This window comes from Kogia breviceps, chromosome 12 (genome assembly GCF_026419965.1).
Source record: "Kogia breviceps isolate mKogBre1 chromosome 12, mKogBre1 haplotype 1, whole genome shotgun sequence".
Classification (NCBI taxonomy): Eukaryota; Metazoa; Chordata; class Mammalia; order Artiodactyla; family Physeteridae; genus Kogia; species Kogia breviceps.
Genome location: NC_081321.1, coordinates 49203093 through 49219991, shown reverse-complemented (window position 1 = coordinate 49219991; position 16899 = coordinate 49203093). Strand labels below are relative to the sequence as shown.

Here is a 16899-nt window from a genome sequence, read left to right as displayed (position 1 = left end):
CTTATCTGCAAAGTGCTCACAACCTAATCAATGAACTTTATTCATCTGCATGCATTTCATTATAACATCAAACATTAGTATTAAAATTTCAAGAATAAACTCATGGTAAACCTACCATTTTTTCTCAATAGACCAATCAGTCTTTCCAAGATAGTTATATACATATACCAAGACAATGTTCCATTTGCATATGGCCCATTTCAGCTATAAAATAACAAACAGGATTTGCCCAAATACCCATAAATGACTAATCCAACGATTTTTTAAGACCTTAAAAAGAGAAATAACTTTTTAACAAGTTTTAATGAGTTCCAAAAACATGAACCCAAGTTACAACTAAATTATTAAATATCTTTACTAATTCTGTACTCATGAATACATAACCAAATTTGTACTTATGAAATTATTCTCCTTAAAACTCTGAATCAAACTTTTGTTAATTCCTTTTTTGACAGGTTTCACCTGCTAATTTCAAGAAAACTGGCTCGCATCTAAACCAAACTATATAGTTTGTGTAGTATCCCAGTACCATCTTTTTCCTGCATTTTTTTCTTTAAATAAGAGGGGAAATCAATTGTGAGGATAAAAATTTGCACATTCTGCTGTTACGTAAATATCTGGGCCTCAGTTTCCTTTTCTTTAAAATGGAAGCATTGAAATGACTCAAATTTATGGATTTCCTGTATTAATTCTTTTAAATAGATCTTTTAAAATGATTTACGGTAACTCTGTCAAAAAATAAAAATGCTAAACTTTAATGTTTAGTGCTCACAATACTCATATTGCTCCCATCATCCTGTAGTATCAACACCACCAATTATTACTCAGTATATCAAAACCACTATATTAAAGAGAATACCCATATAAATAATATCTATATATTAAATTGTAGATTTCTATTTTGTGGAAATCCACATTTATCTCTTTATGAGGTGGTAATAGGCAAGGTAAATTAAGAATTTAAAGTGTTCTTTAACAAACAATAAGAAGCAAGGATTGATTTTATCTTTAACAATCCACAGGCCAAGGTAAACATAAATGTCCTAGGAAATGTCCAATTTCCCCACAGTAATAAACATCTTAGGAACACTGCCATATGAACAATAATTATTAATATTTTTTGTTGTAATGAAACAAGTATATGTTTACATCCTCAGGGATTTTTATCATATAAACACAGTATGCAGCCTAACAAAGTAGGAAAAAAGTACCAAGACTTAGATCGAAGTACTTAAATTCAAGTCCCAAGTCTGCCATCTACTAGCTTACTTGAAAATGATTCTAATACCACAGCATTTTATCAGAAATGGTGGTGATAAGAAGGTAACTAAAATTTAATGTTATCTCATAAATAATCTTTTAGAATATTTCATTGACTCAGGATAAACCCCTATAATGAAATTATTCTGTCCATTTCATAGATGAAGGTACTGAAGTGCAATGATTTAAAGTAACTTTCCTCAAAGTCATACTGCAAACTAAGTGGTGAAAAGGTAACCTAATTTGGGTCTAAATCTTATGTTCCTTCCACTAAGCCATATCGAGTAAATGAAAAAACACTCTCTAAATTATATACCACTGTTACGGTGACGATGAGAAGTGAAAATAACTTTTATTATAATAAAGAAGCGCATTAGACTTCCTAATAAAACAGAGCACTTTGTTACATATTCACATACTGAAGTTATTCTGAATACCACTTGATATGGCCCACAAATATTAAAATCTCCAAATATTTCCTTCAGTATTTTAAGTATATCCTTTCGTATTTTATAAGTTTGAACGTTAACAAGTGACTTAAGCCTCAAGCGGACTTATCTACTTTTTGCAGGCCTGCGTTATCCTTCAAACAGGAGGGAAGAGCTGCACTTCTAAGAGAAACGCTGCCGGCGTCTATCAAGCCTCCAAGGCACAAGACCACGTGGTACCACTCAGAAGCCTAAGGTTCTGTACTCCCCTCCCTCCTTTTGACAAGGAACTAGGAACTAAGGTTCCTTTTTCTTAAGTGGCGCCCTGACACATGCCACCTGTGTAAGTACGAACCGCAAACATCCTGCAGCCGGCCTCCCGGAAGAATACGAGAATCAGAATAGGTAACTTGGATGCCGACAATGCCGGGAAAAGAAATGACTAAAGAAGTAGAGGGTGAGATCTTGATCAGCTGCGGGACCAGGACCTGTCAAACACTAAGAGACTCACACCAACGAGTGTAACCTATCGTTCGGGAAGGCCTGGGGTGGGAGCGGCACTACCAGAGGAAGAAGGACGAAGAGAACTGCACGAGCCGCCGGCGCCGCCGCCGCTCCCCACAAGCCTCTTAGCATGCTCCGACGAGCCACGAACCCTGGCTCTCATTTCGGGTCTAATCTTTGCCCCAACCTTTCGGGAGCGGCCAAAATCCTGCTGCCCGAGGCGGCCGCCGCCAGACCTGCCCGCACCTGTCACCATCGAGACACCAGCACGCAGTTCCCGCCCAGTTCTCCACCACCCTCGGGCAACCACAGCCACCTCAACCCCTTTCCCTCACCAGGTGTCCCCTTTCCGGAGCGAGGTCTTGAGCAGCGTCGCGATGTCAGACCGCTGGATGTCCAAATCCGCCGCTCCGCCTTCCGCCATCTTCTTCCACTAGCGGCAGCGGAGGCGGCAGCGACGGCGGCGGCACGCCCCAGAGCATTGTGGGAATGGCGTCCCGCGGCCCCTCCCAGTCGGCAGGTCGAAACCAAAAGAGACGTAAGGTTGGGGGGGTCCGCCTCCGGAGAAGCGTTGGGCCCGGGCGGAGTGAGTGTGACGCGGTGGTCTGCTGCCCCCCATCGGCTCCCGCCCGTCTAGCAGCTCGCCTCGGCCTCCTCCGGCCCAGGACCGCCTGGTTTTAACTCTCGTCTGTGGGGCCTCGGTCTTCTAGCGCTTGAGCGGTGCCACCGACCCGTCCATCCTTGACTTCTGCCTTCCCCTCCCTCTTTCCCACAGACGCCTGAAAATCCTTATTTGCGCATTCACTCACGCTTGAGGGTGGGGCGGGGGGCGTGGGGACGGCTAAAATATGGCAGAAAATTTTTAACAGGTCCGTGACTCGAGTCTTTTCGTTGCGAGTCGCAGAACCTAAACTCGGTGAATATTGGGCCAGACAGAGAACAATCCGAAACCGAACGCTTAGCCGCAGTGCACTGCCTGGGCTCTTTCTTGCGCTTCTACTCCTGCTGTAGGTGGAGACCTTTTACAGGTTCTTTGTGACGCCTCCCCAGGCACACCCAGATAGCTAAGCTGCAGTGAAAAACATGTTCCAGTTCCTCGGTGAACAGAGTGTAAAATATGTATCGAATAATGCCAGGTACTAAAGGGGAAAAAACTGGCGAGAAACCCATTCTCCTAGATGTTAGGAAGTAACATTTTCTTAGGCACACCTTCTCATGGTGTGTGCGCCTGAAAGTAGATAATATCAGCTATTATTTGAAGCCAGTTGTGTTATAAGTGGGAAAATCGAGTTTCTCAAAAATCAAATGCCAACGTCACACAGTAGAGAGGCAATCCACCTTCCAAAGCGCACTGGCTATCTATACACTATACTACACTAATTACCACTCCGTATGAAAGCCTAAACTAAAATGTAAACTGAGCTGCACTAGAGTCATAAAACAACCCCCCAAAAACCTTTGTACAACTAGCGGATAGCACAATGCTGCCTAACATATAAGAACCCTCCAAATATGTGTTTCATAAATGAATTGTGGCAAAACTGCTTAAGTAATTCCAAGCATGAAGATGTCCGGAGATTTGACTTTAAGATAACACGTGATGTGAAAAGACTAAATGATGGATAAGAATTCCTGCATGATCTTTCTTGTTTACTCATTTTCAACCTCTACCCTAACTCATTTGGTGAGAATGCAGTAACTGGGTGTAATATGCTACTAACAAGTGCTAAACCCTTCCAAGGGTAGTGTATATTGGTGTAGTGTAATTTGTGTGTATCAGCATTATTACTGCTTATTTTCTTTGAAATAATACTATTTTGTATTATCGTATCATCCTTGATTTGAAATTCTGAAAACAGCTTCCAATTACTGCTATTTCTTATACTATTTGACTCTTGACAAGTTAAAAATTAGAGTTTAACTATGAATACCATCAAAGGGTTACATTTCCCTCCTTTCCCACCCAACCTCTGAAAGAGAACTAAGTTTTCCAGAGAAAGGCAACATGATATGGGAAGAATAGTGGAGTCATATGAACATGAGTTCAAACCTCAACTCTACCTCTAGCTGCAAAGTATTTAACTTATAGTTTAGTCATTAAATTGGGAATAACAGTACCTATGTTAAATAATTTTTATAAAGATTAAATGAAACAATGTGTGTTTATTACTTGGGACATAGTAGCCAATCAATAAACACTAACGTTGTTCACTATTGACAGGATGAATTGTAATAGTGTGTAAATTATATCTCAATAAAGCTGTTGGAAAAAAAGTTACGGACTTTGAAGGCAAACATACTCTCCATCATTTTATAAACATAGTTGAGAAGTGATGCCTTATGCACACTCTGCTGTCCAATTTCTTTTCAAAGAAAGTGCATTTTTGATATGTTGAAGTCTGTAGCCATGCAAAAAATGAAAGAACCTTTTCTTCATTTGCACCATGTTCAAGGCAATGAGTTAATTGGATATAGATGTGTAAGTTCAATGTCAATTTGAATTATATGTCAGATTTATGAGGTCATTTTGTAGACCTAACTAGTTACCTTCAGAGTCAAGAAAGAAATAATAGTCATAGTATTTTATTTAACAAGCACTTATAAAGTGCCAAACTAGGTTCTAAACACTTTGAAGTATTATCTTGATCCTCATAACAACTTCATGAGCAGGTATTATTATTATTCCCATTCTGTAGATGAGGAATTGAGGCAAGTGGCAGAACCCAAATTTGAAACCAAACAGTCTAGCTCCAGAATCTAGAAGTTTTGAGTAAGCTTTTATTTTTCTACTGACCTTCATGATCTTGATTATAGCAATCAACTTTCTAGTGGCTTCAGTTTACTAATTTATGGAAATTCTGCTTATTTTACTTATGCTTATTCTACTCTCAATTATGAAGAGAAATAAGATATTGTTTATAAATACTAAATTGGTTAAAGTCCACTACTGAATATTTTCTCTACTGAATAACTAAGTAGATGATTCATGAGAAATGTTACTTTCCCTTGAATCACACAGATAATTGAATATAAGCCAGGGGTTACATCAGCTTGTTTGGAATGAGTATCTTCATTGATGCTTCCCTTAGTTAATTTTTTAAAAATGTAATATTTACTTGGTGATTGCCATTGCCTTCTCAGACTCTGCACCTTTCTTGTGCATTAAAAATTTAACCTAGGGCTTTGAATAGGGAAAGGGGGTATGCTGGGTACTTTAGAAATTAGGCTTGACATGAATAAAGTGCACCTTACATAAAGGCAAGATTCCTTCATCTTCAAATAATTTCCTCTCTGCTCACCGATGTTTAAATGATCCCTTTCAGAAAGGTTCTTGTATCCTACAATTAAAAGATAGGACTTCAAATGTCAACAGTCCAGGAGAGAGTAAGTCTTAAAACTAAGGTGTTAAATGAGAGCTGTTTTTCAGCCTGAGGTGGACCAGAGAAAGAAGAAAAAGCACTGCGTTTTTTTAAAAATAGAGCTGAATGCAAGAAAGTACAAAGAATTCCAAGAGCAGCTTTGCATACTTCACAATTTTGTTTGGTGCTGGCTACATGAGCCTAAGGAAAAATCTGCTAGAATCAGCACATCCCCTAAAGGAACAATGATTGATGACCTAGCTGTCTTTATTTCTCAACACTTCCTATCTCAGGTCTTCAGGAACCACTGTTTCACTTTTTCCTTCTTCCTTGTCCTTCCTCTACAGTTATTCCCTCCGATAACGCCCCACTCCCCCATGCCTGTTCAACTGTCTAAACCCTTCATTCTTTTCTCTTTTGTAATTTTATAACTCTCTTTTCATTTTACTAGCTCTCTGGACAGCTAAAAGGCAGTGGAAAGGCGGGGGAGTAGTGCAAACACCAAAACAGCGTGTAGTAATGTGCTTAATCTGTTAATGATATTTTTAAACTTGAGATATAAATAAAAATTGTAAGTGCCATGATGCAGTTTTTAAAACTTAAAAAAAAACCCACAAAGGCTTCTTATTTCAGATAAATGTTAGGTGCTGATAAAGAGAAAGAAAAAGTAGTGAAATGAATACAGTCTCTTAGAAAAAGGGCCAGTATACTTGGATTTTGACTCTGGCTCAGTGCCACTAACTAGCTGGGTCACCTTGGCCAAGTTATTTAATCTCTGTGAACATTTGTTTTCTAATTAAAAATAAGATGATTAGACTCTTCTGGGGCTGAAACTCAAATGCTTGCAAGGGTTCAATATAACTAATGAAAATGGGTGAAGAAAAACTGTTATAAGACAGTAAGGAATTGCGGGAACTCTAATGAACGATCTGCCCTAACTAAAGTTACTTAAATTAAAAAAATTAGAACAAACAAAATTATACCTTTTACCCTAAAGGATCTAGAAAGTTTAATTTTAATATGGGCATGAAGTCTGCTAATGAATTAATCTGAGCTGCTACTTTTTATTCTCTATTTTGGAAGTGTACACAAAATGCTATGAAAGCTGATACTACTCTGACGGCTGATGTCAATCTATAGTAGATACAAAATGATCAGAGAACTAAACTGAATTAAATCAATAAACAAATCGAATAGTCTTATAGGTCTAGAATTATAGCAAGAAAATTCTTAAGACATAGTATATTCTGCAGGTCCTAGATATTTCAAAATGAAATGTACCTGTATGGTGGGAAACTTTTCCAAGAAAAGACTCTGGTTATCCTATCCAATCAAGAATAATATAGATTAAATCAAGGTTGATAGGAGGGAAATGTGCCTGTTTTATTTTTTCTTTAGTTTTATTTTTTCTTTATTTGTTGCTTATATGTGTCGACAGATTAAAGGTTAAATATGTTATTATATTTATATACAGACTTCAAGGTTGATAAGGAACCACTTCATGAAAAAATAGAAATGCTAAGCAGCTTCTGGGTCCTTTTCCCAAGCTTCATAATAATAAATGGACTTTAGAAAGCTAAATCATTTCAAACATGCTGATCTTTTGTTTTAAATGACAGGTTAGATTAAACAAAATATTGATCTTAACATTATGTACTTGATCATACTTACATCAGTTTTGTACATAAGTTTTAAAATGTTTTCTTTTATGCCCATTGGTCTTCGAAATCTACACATCCAAAGTGAGGTAGAGACTCGTGTAATGAAACAGTGATTCTTCGACTATATAGAGTCCAGAGAGATTAACTTTGTTTCCTCCCAAGAGAGGACTGAATTATTCAGATTTTCTGTTTGAACAATCCTTCTCTTCCTTTTGGCTTAGGTAGCAAAAAAGATTTAAACTGCTTACACAGAGTTTTAGAACAATATAATAGCAGTTCTTAAAGAATACATCTGTGTTCTGGGAGTGATATAAACATTGTATGAGGAATTTTTCATGATGTTGTCTTCCAGGTATCTCTAAGCAATAGGGGCACTACAGACCACATGGACGGTTTAGTCAAGTTAGAAGACACCAACAATGAAAGTAAAACAAGTCTAGTGATTTTATAAAAATATTTATTATCACTTTTTTGTTGCTTGCCAGTATGCTTCTGTCTAGGCCCTTTGAACTATGTCAGCTGTGCATTTCTAAAATTATTAGTGGCCCAAGACCACTATGTAATACATTGGATGTGATTTTTTTTTTCTTTTTTTTTTTGCGGTATGCGGGCTTCTCACTTCTGTGGCCTCTACCGTTGCGGAGCACAGGCGCCGGACGCGCAGGCTCAGCGGCCATGGCTCATGGGCCTAGCGGCTCCGCGGCATGTGGGATCTTCCCGGACCAGGGCACGAACCCACGTCCCCTGCATCGGCAGGCGGACTCTCAACCACTGAGCCACCAGGGAAGCCCGATGTGATTTGTTTAACATGAGGAATTCATGATATGTGCAGGAAATAACAATATACCTCCACATATAACTTGATTTACTTAATGTTTATGGAAATTTAATACAATATAGTGGAAAAATTATATATCTTAGAAAGACCTATATTTGAATGCCCCACTCTGCTACTTACTAGTTCTGTGATACTGGAAACTTCAGTTTCCTCATCTGTGAAATGGGAATAATAGACTTCTTTTATAGAATTCAGTCAAAAAGAGAATGAAGTAATGAATGTGAAACTCATAATAGAGGTCAATATATAGTAGCAATTATTACTTACGAAATATCTGTCCCTCTTAGACTGGGGCAGATACTAACTTTGAATGTTTAAACAAATTCATTAAGATCACAAAGCTGTATGCAGTAATATAAACAATTCTGTTAAAATTAGTAGTATCCTATGTCAAAGACACCCAATCATTAAAGGGGCCGAGAAGGATAATATTAAAAGTCCAGCTTTACTCACAGTCTTTTCTGTGAAGGTGTTCTTAAGGGTAAAACAATGTACTTGGAAGCCAATAGTGGAATATGATACAAAAATATTTTCATATAATTATGAATGTCCTGTAATTATAAACATAGATACACAATAGATCAAATACATGCGTTATAGTCATCTTACCTGTGGACTGAGACTGACAGCACAGAAGGCAGAGTAGTGGCTCCCCAAAATGTCCATATCCTAATCCTGGAACCTGTGAATATGTTATCTTATGTGGCAACATGGCAAAAGGGACTTTGTTGATTTGATTAAGGTTGAGGACCCTGAGATGGGGAGATTATCTTGCATTATCCAGTTGGGTCCAATCTAGTCACATGAATCTACCTCTGACCACAGCCAGGAAAGTTTCCTGGCTGTGGTCAGAGGTAGATATGACAACAGAGGAACAGCTTTGAAGATGGAATAAAGGGGCCATGAGCCAAGGAATGTAGATGGCTTCTAGAAGCTGGAAAAGGCAAGGAAATGAAGTCTCCAGAAAGGAAGACTGCCTTGATTTTAGCTCAGTGAAATCTGTATTACACTTCTAACCGATAGAAATGTAAGATAAAATATGTGTGTTGTTTCAAGCTACTAAGTTTGTGGTAACTTGTTACAGTAGTAATAGAAAGCTAATGCAGATAGGTAGTAGAACAGCCTATCTTGAGGAAATTAAGACAAAGCAAAATATTTTCAGACCTAAAATTGACCACTGCTATCCACCTGCTGTAGCACTATACAGATATGTTAGGTCATGGATAACAAGAAATTGGGCTCAATAAGATATATTCTCTGAACTGCTGGTTCACAAAAGTATGGAAGATATTTTTAGCAATGAACTGTAAAGCTGACACAATATAGAAAGTAGTAGCCGTACTAAAGTCTTCAGTGATTATGAGATACTTTTTAACTTTTTAGGCAATGTTGCCAAATTCTTAACATCAAATTTTAATAAATATTCATCAAGAATGATGACCTGGAGTTTGTAAATTATGCTGATTACATTTCCACTGGGTCAGGTATAAGCCATGGATAGATGACAGTAGATACAAACAGCTTCTAGACCAGTTGTAGTAGAATAATTATTGGCATACTATGCAGGGAAACGCTATTAAGACTCACCAATAGAGACTGAAACAGTTCAGGGAAGCAAGAGCAGCAGTTAAGCCAACCTCATGAACTACAATCAGAGGAAATTGAGTCAAGATGACTTATGAGGAGTAGAGCTGTAAATGCATATGAGCTGGATAATACATATAACTGCTAGCCAAAATAGATTACAAATCCATATATGTGGTCAAAACTTTGTTTCCTTCCTTCCTTCTGACCTCCTTCTCACCCTCCTCCCCTTCTTTCCTGTCTTCCTTCTGATCTTCCAAGGTATTTGATACAGGTCTATGTGAACAATGGTTCCTTGATAAGTATATACTTACTGAATGAAATGGCTTTGCAGGCAAGTTCAAACTAAGGATAAAACCCATGTCTACTGACTACTTAAAGTGGTTAATGGAAAACAGAAGTAGATCAAGGTAAGGAGGAAAGTATCCTGTCTTTAATAGAGCAAGAGCTGAGTGGTTTTAAGTAATGCCCTTTAGACTCCATAATGTTCTAACTGCTTTTGAATAGTCCGTGTAAATGGTGCTATACAGCAAGTTTCTTTTAGCCCTTTCAGAGAAAAATGAATTTCAGTTTTGTTTCTCTTGAAGTGGAAGTAAAAGAAACTAGGAAATTAAAAGACAGTTCAGAACTGTCAGACTTCCAAAATAGAGGAAGTTTTCTCCAAATTCTTCTACTGTTAACATGGTTTGCATATGTAAGCTTTCTATTTTCATATTGCATAAATTAATTCAGAAAACAAACAACAATTTATAAAGATGTGAATACTTTTTTGTCTGAAAGAACTTTAAAACTATGTTAAAGAGAGTAAATACGTTTTATAAAATATAGACAGACTCATCTAAGGGAAATGGCAATTCACTGGGAAGGAAATTTTTACTGACAATGATTTTTTTTTAATTAATTAATTAATTGATTGATTAATTAATTGATTTTTGCCTGCATTGGATCTTCGTTGCTGCGCATGGACTTTCCCTAGTTGCAGTGAGCGGAGGCTACTCTTCGTTGTCATGTGCAGGCTTCTCACTGCAGTAGCTTCTCTGGTTGCGGAGCATGGGCTCTAGGTGTGCAGGCTTCAGTAGTTGTGGCTCATGGGCTCCAGAGCGCAGGCTCAGTAGTTGTGGCACACGGGCTTAGTTGCTCCGCGGCATGTGGGATCTTCCCAGACCAGGGCTCGAACCTGTGTCCCCTGCATTGGCAGGCAGATTCTTAACCACTGTGCCACCAGGGAAGTCCCTACTGACAATGATTTTATTACATATTTGCTATCATGATATGGAAGAACATTTGTGATGAAATCAGCTCAGGAATTAGGTGTTTCTCTAAAAGCTATAGAAATAGTATTCGCTGATTAAGAATAGACTTGGGTACCTCAAATTAAATTCTAGGGCTTCTCCCTCAAAAAAGGAACTCTTAAATTAGGGAATGAGGAATCTAAGAAGAGAATGCAGTCCTTCATATGAACTTCAGAAAGGGATGATAGAACTCATTTGGAATTTATTCTTCCTTTTCACCACTGAAGGTATATTACTTATCCAACAGACTGTTAATGGCTGGAGGGTTAAAAAGGAAAATCAGTGTTTCTAAATTAACTCAGGTAGTGTTTCTAAAAGTCTGGTCTGTAAATTAGCTGAATCACAAACACTTAAGGTGCATTTTAAAATGTGGATTATTAGGCCCAACTCCAGACACAGTGAATCAGAATCTATAGGGGATAAGTTTAGAATGCTGCATATTAACAATCTCACAGGTGGTTGTTATGCTCTCCAAAGTTTGGGAAGCATTAGTGTAAAGAGATAGGTTAGCTTCTTGAATTAATTTTGCCCGATTTCAGACAATGACCTTGTGACAAGAGTGCAATTATATTGTAGCTGTAAGGCTGGATTGTCAGTTCTTGACAGAAAAATTTCTATCCCCAGCCCTCTAGGAATATTTAGTCTCAGTAAATTAAATGAACAAACTCAAGTATAACTCTCATATACTGTAACTGGCATCACTTCATCTAGGATTCTTTTCCTTCTTAAAAATTATAGCAATTTCTTTAATTAAAATGCCGGGTTGTATCAGTGGATTGATTTTATATTCAATCATTTCTTCTTTTTGATATCTCTATATTAACCATTTGTAGTCCATTTGGCTTCATTTTTTTAGTAGATAAATCATATTTTAGTTAAAGCACAATAAACTACTAAGAATTGTGTATCTAATTGATAACTGTATTTAGTAAGCAATGTAAAAGTAATTTATTTTTATGTTAAAAAAGTTGTACTGCCTATACAAAGACCTAATTTGAGATTTGTTAAGCCATAAATGCTTAAATATAAATGTAATACAAATATATGCTATGGCACATAGATTTTTAAGATATATATTATATGTATATATATTTAGATAATGTTTAAGCAGAGGGAATGAAATACTTGTATAAATCACGTACCACATATGATATATGTGTACACCACGTATTTACCTATGACAACTTAAATGTGTGATAATTTGTAGATTCTATGTCAAAACCTTGTTTGCTTTAGATTTTTAAGGATCATAGTCTTTGTTACTGCATTTAAAATCTTATTTTAAAAATAGATTTTATTTTGGAAACACTGAAAAGAGGAAAAGATCTTTTTGTAGGCTGTTGTCATCCTCAAACTTTGATGTATGTAAGAATAAGTATGGGATATGTAAAAGTGGCACATTATTGGGTACCTCTCAAATCAGAAAATCAGCAGGTGAGAACTAGGAATCTGCTGTGTCAGAAGCCCTCTATATGATTTTATGAACTTAAATAGTCCTTTGAGAAATCTCCATTATAGAGACAGACTACAACATATGTTAAAAATGAAAGCATCAATAATTATCCTTTTTATAAACATTCTGCATTTTGTATTGAGGCAGTGGATACCCACCCCTATCCAACCTCACCCTACCCCCAAATGAGTTCAAATCCTTTTTTTCTTCCTGGACCCATGTCTCTTCATGCCTAGGGAGCAGTTTGGGGATCCATGGGACTGAAAACATGACTTCCCTGAAAAGTACTGAAAGTGCCTATGTATTGACTTATAAAACTAACTCCTTAGGACTCATATTTTGACAGGTAATAAATAATACAACATGAGAGTCAAAGGAGTCTTGAATAAGTAAACTATTACATAACACACAGACAATTGCAATATGAAGATGGCTTTAAAAATAACTAAAAATGATTAAATAGACTTAAATTTAAGAACAAAACATCTTGAAAAATGCTATTTAGAGATACATTTCCGTTAATTGGAGACAGATGGAACTGAAAAGCTTGAGTTAGCTATAACTAAGTTTTTTAGTTGGGAATTACAGCCAAATAATTCAAGGAATCTCCTTTACTAATGATACTTAACAATTGTAGTTGAATACTTTCCAGTTTAAAGTCAGGGTTTTACCAGACAAAGATACTACAAAAAAAGAAAATTACAGACCAATATCACTGATAAATATAGATGCAAAAATCCTCAACAAAGTACTAGCAAACAGAATCCAACAACACATTAAAAGGATCATACACCATGATCGCGTGGGATTTATCCCACAGATGCAAGGATTCTTCAATATACGCAAATCAATCAATGTGATACACTATACTAACAAATTGAAGAATAAAAACCATATGATCATCTCAATAGATGCAGAAAAAGCTTTTGACAAAATTCAACACCCATTTATGATAAAAAACTCTCCAGAAAGTGGGCATACAAGGAACCTACCTCAACATAATAAAGGCCATATACGACGAACCCACAGCAAACATCATTTTCAATGGTGAAAAACTGAAAGCATTTCCTCTAAGATCAGGAACAAGACAAGGATGTCCACTCTTGCCACTGTTATTCAACATAGTTTTGGAAGTCCTAGCCACGGCAATCAAAGGAATCCAAATTGGAAAAGAAGAAGTAAAACTGTCACTGTTTGCAGATGACATGATACTATACATAGAGAATCCTAAAGATGCCAGCAGAAAACTACTAGAGCTAATCAATGAATTTGGTAAAGTTGCAGGATACAAAAATAATGCACAGAAATCTCTTGCATTCCTATACACTATTGATGAAAAATCTGAAAGAGAAATTAAGGAAAAACTCCCATTTACCATTACAACAAAAAGAATACAATACCTAGGAATAAACCTACCTAAGGAGATAAAAGACCTGTATGCAGAAAACTATAAGACACTGATGAAAGAAATTAGAGATGATACCAACAGATGGAGAGATATGCCATGTTCTTGGCTTGGAAGAATCAATATTGTGAAAATGATTACACTACCCAAAGCAATCTACAGATTCAATGCAATCCCTATCGAATTACCAATGACATTTTTTACGGAACTATAACAAATAATCTTAAAATTTGTATGGAGACACAAAAGACCCCGAATAACCAAAGCAGTCTTGAGGGAAAAAACGGAGCTGGAGAAATCAGACTCTCTGACTTCAGACTATACTACAAAGCTACAGTAATCAAGACAATATGGTACTGGCACAAAAACAGAAACATACATCAATGGAACAAGATAGAAAGCCCAGAGATAAACCCACGCACCTATGGTCAACTAATCTATGACAAAGGAGGCAAAGATATACAATGGAGAAAAGACAGTCTCTTCAATAAGTGGTGCTGGGAAAACTGGACAGCTACATTTAAAAGAATGAAATTAGAACACTCCCTAACACCATACACAAAAATAAACTCAAAATGGATTTGAGACCTAAATGTAAGACTGGACACTATAAAACTCTTAGAGGAAAACATAGGAAGAATACTCTTTGACATAAATCACAGCAAGATCTTTTTTGATCCACCTCCTAGAGTAATGGAAATAAAAACAAAAATAAACAAATGGGACCCAATGAAACTTAAAAGCTTTTGCACAGCAAGGGAAACCATAAACAGGACAAAAATACTACCCTCAGAATGGGAGAAAATATTTGGAAATGAGTCAGTGGACAAAGGATTAATCTCCAAAATGTATAAACAGCTCATGCAGCTGAATATTAAAGAAACAAACAACTCAATCCAAAAATGGACAGAAGACCTAAATAGACATTTCTCCAAAGAAGATATACAGATGGCCAAGGAGCACATGAAAAGCTGCTCAACATCACTATTTATCAGAGAAATGCAAATCAAAACTACAATGAGGTATCACCTCACACCAGTTAGAATGGGCATCATCAGAAAATCTACAAACAACAAATGCTGGAGAGGGTGTGGAGAAAAAAGAACCCTCTTGCACTGTTGGTGGGAATGTAAATGGATACAGCCACTATGGAGAACAGTATGGAGGTTCCTTAAAAAACTAAAAATAGAATTACCATATGATCCAGCAATCCCACTACTGGGCATATACCCAGAGAAAACCATAATTCAAAAAGACACATGCACCCCAATGTTCATTGCAGCACTATTTACAATAGCCAGGTGATGGAAGCAACCTAAATGCCCATCGACAGACGAATGGATAAAGAAGTTGTGGTACATATATACAATGGAATATTATTCAGCCATATAAAGGAACAAAATTGAGTCATCTGTTGAGACATGGATGAATCTAGAGACTGTCATACAGAGTGAAGTAAGTCAGAAAGAGGAAAACAGGGCTTCCCTGGTGGCGCAGTGGTTGAGAATCCGCCTGCCGATGCAGGAGACACGGGTTTGTGCCCTGGTCCGGGAGGATCCCACATGCCGCGGAGCAACTAAGCCCGTGAGCCATGGCCGCTAGGCCTGTGCGTCCGGAGCCTGTGCTCCGCAACGGGAGAGGCCACAACAGTGAGAGGCCCGCATACCGCAAAAAAAAAAAAAAAAAAAAAAAAAAAAAGAAAGAGGAAAACAAATGTCATATATTAACGCATGTATGTGGAACCTAGAAAAATTGTACAGATGAACTGGTTTGCAGGGAAGAAGTTGAGACACAGGCATAGAGAACAAATGTATGGATACCAAGGGGGGAAAGATGTGGGGGTGGGGGGTGTGGATGATGGTGTGCTGAATTGGGTGATTGGGATTGACATGTATACCCTGATGTGTATAAAATCGATGACTAATAAGAACCTGCTGTGTAAAATAAAAATAAAAATAAAGTCAGGGTTTTAGATTTGTTACCCTATCTAATTTAGCCCTAAGAGTCTATAATAAATATTAAGGAGAAAAGCTCTCATTTACTGTCAGTGCCTCAAATAGTAAAATACAAACTCTGGAATGGAGAATTAAAGAGGAACTATTTGAGAATTAGAAGTAAATATTATTTGAACAATATTTACAGTGGTTGTTATACATGAGAGGGGCTCCTGGGAAACTGTAAGCAAGTGCTTGACTCTTGAAATGACAAATAGGGAGGAAACAGTCTGTGAAAATATCCATTTGTAGAGTTGAAATCAAATGTCTTAGAACTCAATGGATGTAGCAATTATCTCATTTAATCCTTACCTTTTGGATGAGCAGTTTAATACTTAGAAAGATTGCAACTTACCAAGGTCATAAAGCTAGTAAAAGGGTAGGGTCAGGACTAGCATCCAAATAACCTTGCTCTTACTTCGTTGCTCTTGCTATAATGTCACACTAATTCAGTAAGTCACTATATTAATGATATTGGGCATTCTTAATGTAACATGATTTGCTACTAAATTGGAAACTGTACTACTAGTGCCAAAAGTCAGAGTACTCCCTATGGCAGAGACTGCTTACTGTCTCTAAATGTATACTCTCCTTTTCTTCCATAGCAATAGAAGTTTCAGCTGAACACATGGCTACACAACCAAACACTCTGGATGTTTTTTTCTTTTTTAAAACCACTTTGAGATATAATTCACATACCATACATTTGACTCCTTTAAAGTGTGCAATCTAATGTCTTTTAGTACATTCACAGAATTGTGCAATCCATCGCCACAATATTAGAATATCGTCATTACTCTCACCAAACCCCACATCCTGTAGCTGTCACCCCACCCCGTTCAGCCCTTCAGCCCCAAGCAACCATGAATCTATTTTCTGTCTCTATAGATTTGCCTATTTGGACTTTTCATTTAAGTAGAATCATACAATATATGCTCCCTTGTGACTGGCCTCTTTGATTTTGCATAATGTTTTCAAGGTTCATCTATGTAGCATGTATCAGTATGTCATTTCTTTTTATTGAATAATAATAATAATAATAATTCCATTGTATGGATATACCACACTTAATTTAATCCACTCATAGTTGATGGACATTTGATAGGTTTCCATTTTTGGAC

At 37.0% G+C, this 16899-nt stretch overlaps 1 protein-coding gene across 13 annotated transcripts in view; it reads right to left on the bottom strand.

Moving 5' to 3' along the window:
- Positions 1 to 2968, bottom strand: part of USP15 (ubiquitin specific peptidase 15) — a 122997-nt gene extending 120029 nt beyond the window's left edge. For 5 of the 13 annotated variants that reach the window (XM_059082205.2, XM_067009674.1, XM_059082209.2 and 2 more), the window contains exon 1: positions 2528 to 2694. In XM_059082205.2, coding sequence (XP_058938188.1) covers positions 2528 to 2616 — 89 coding nt within the window. In that variant the 5' untranslated portion in view covers positions 2617 to 2694. Of the gene's footprint in view, positions 1 to 2527 lie in introns of all 13 variants that reach the window. The other 8 variants (XR_010835832.1, XM_067009673.1, XR_009338652.2 and 5 more) reach the window with 6 other exon arrangements.
- Positions 2969 to 16899: the final 13931 nt, after the last annotated feature.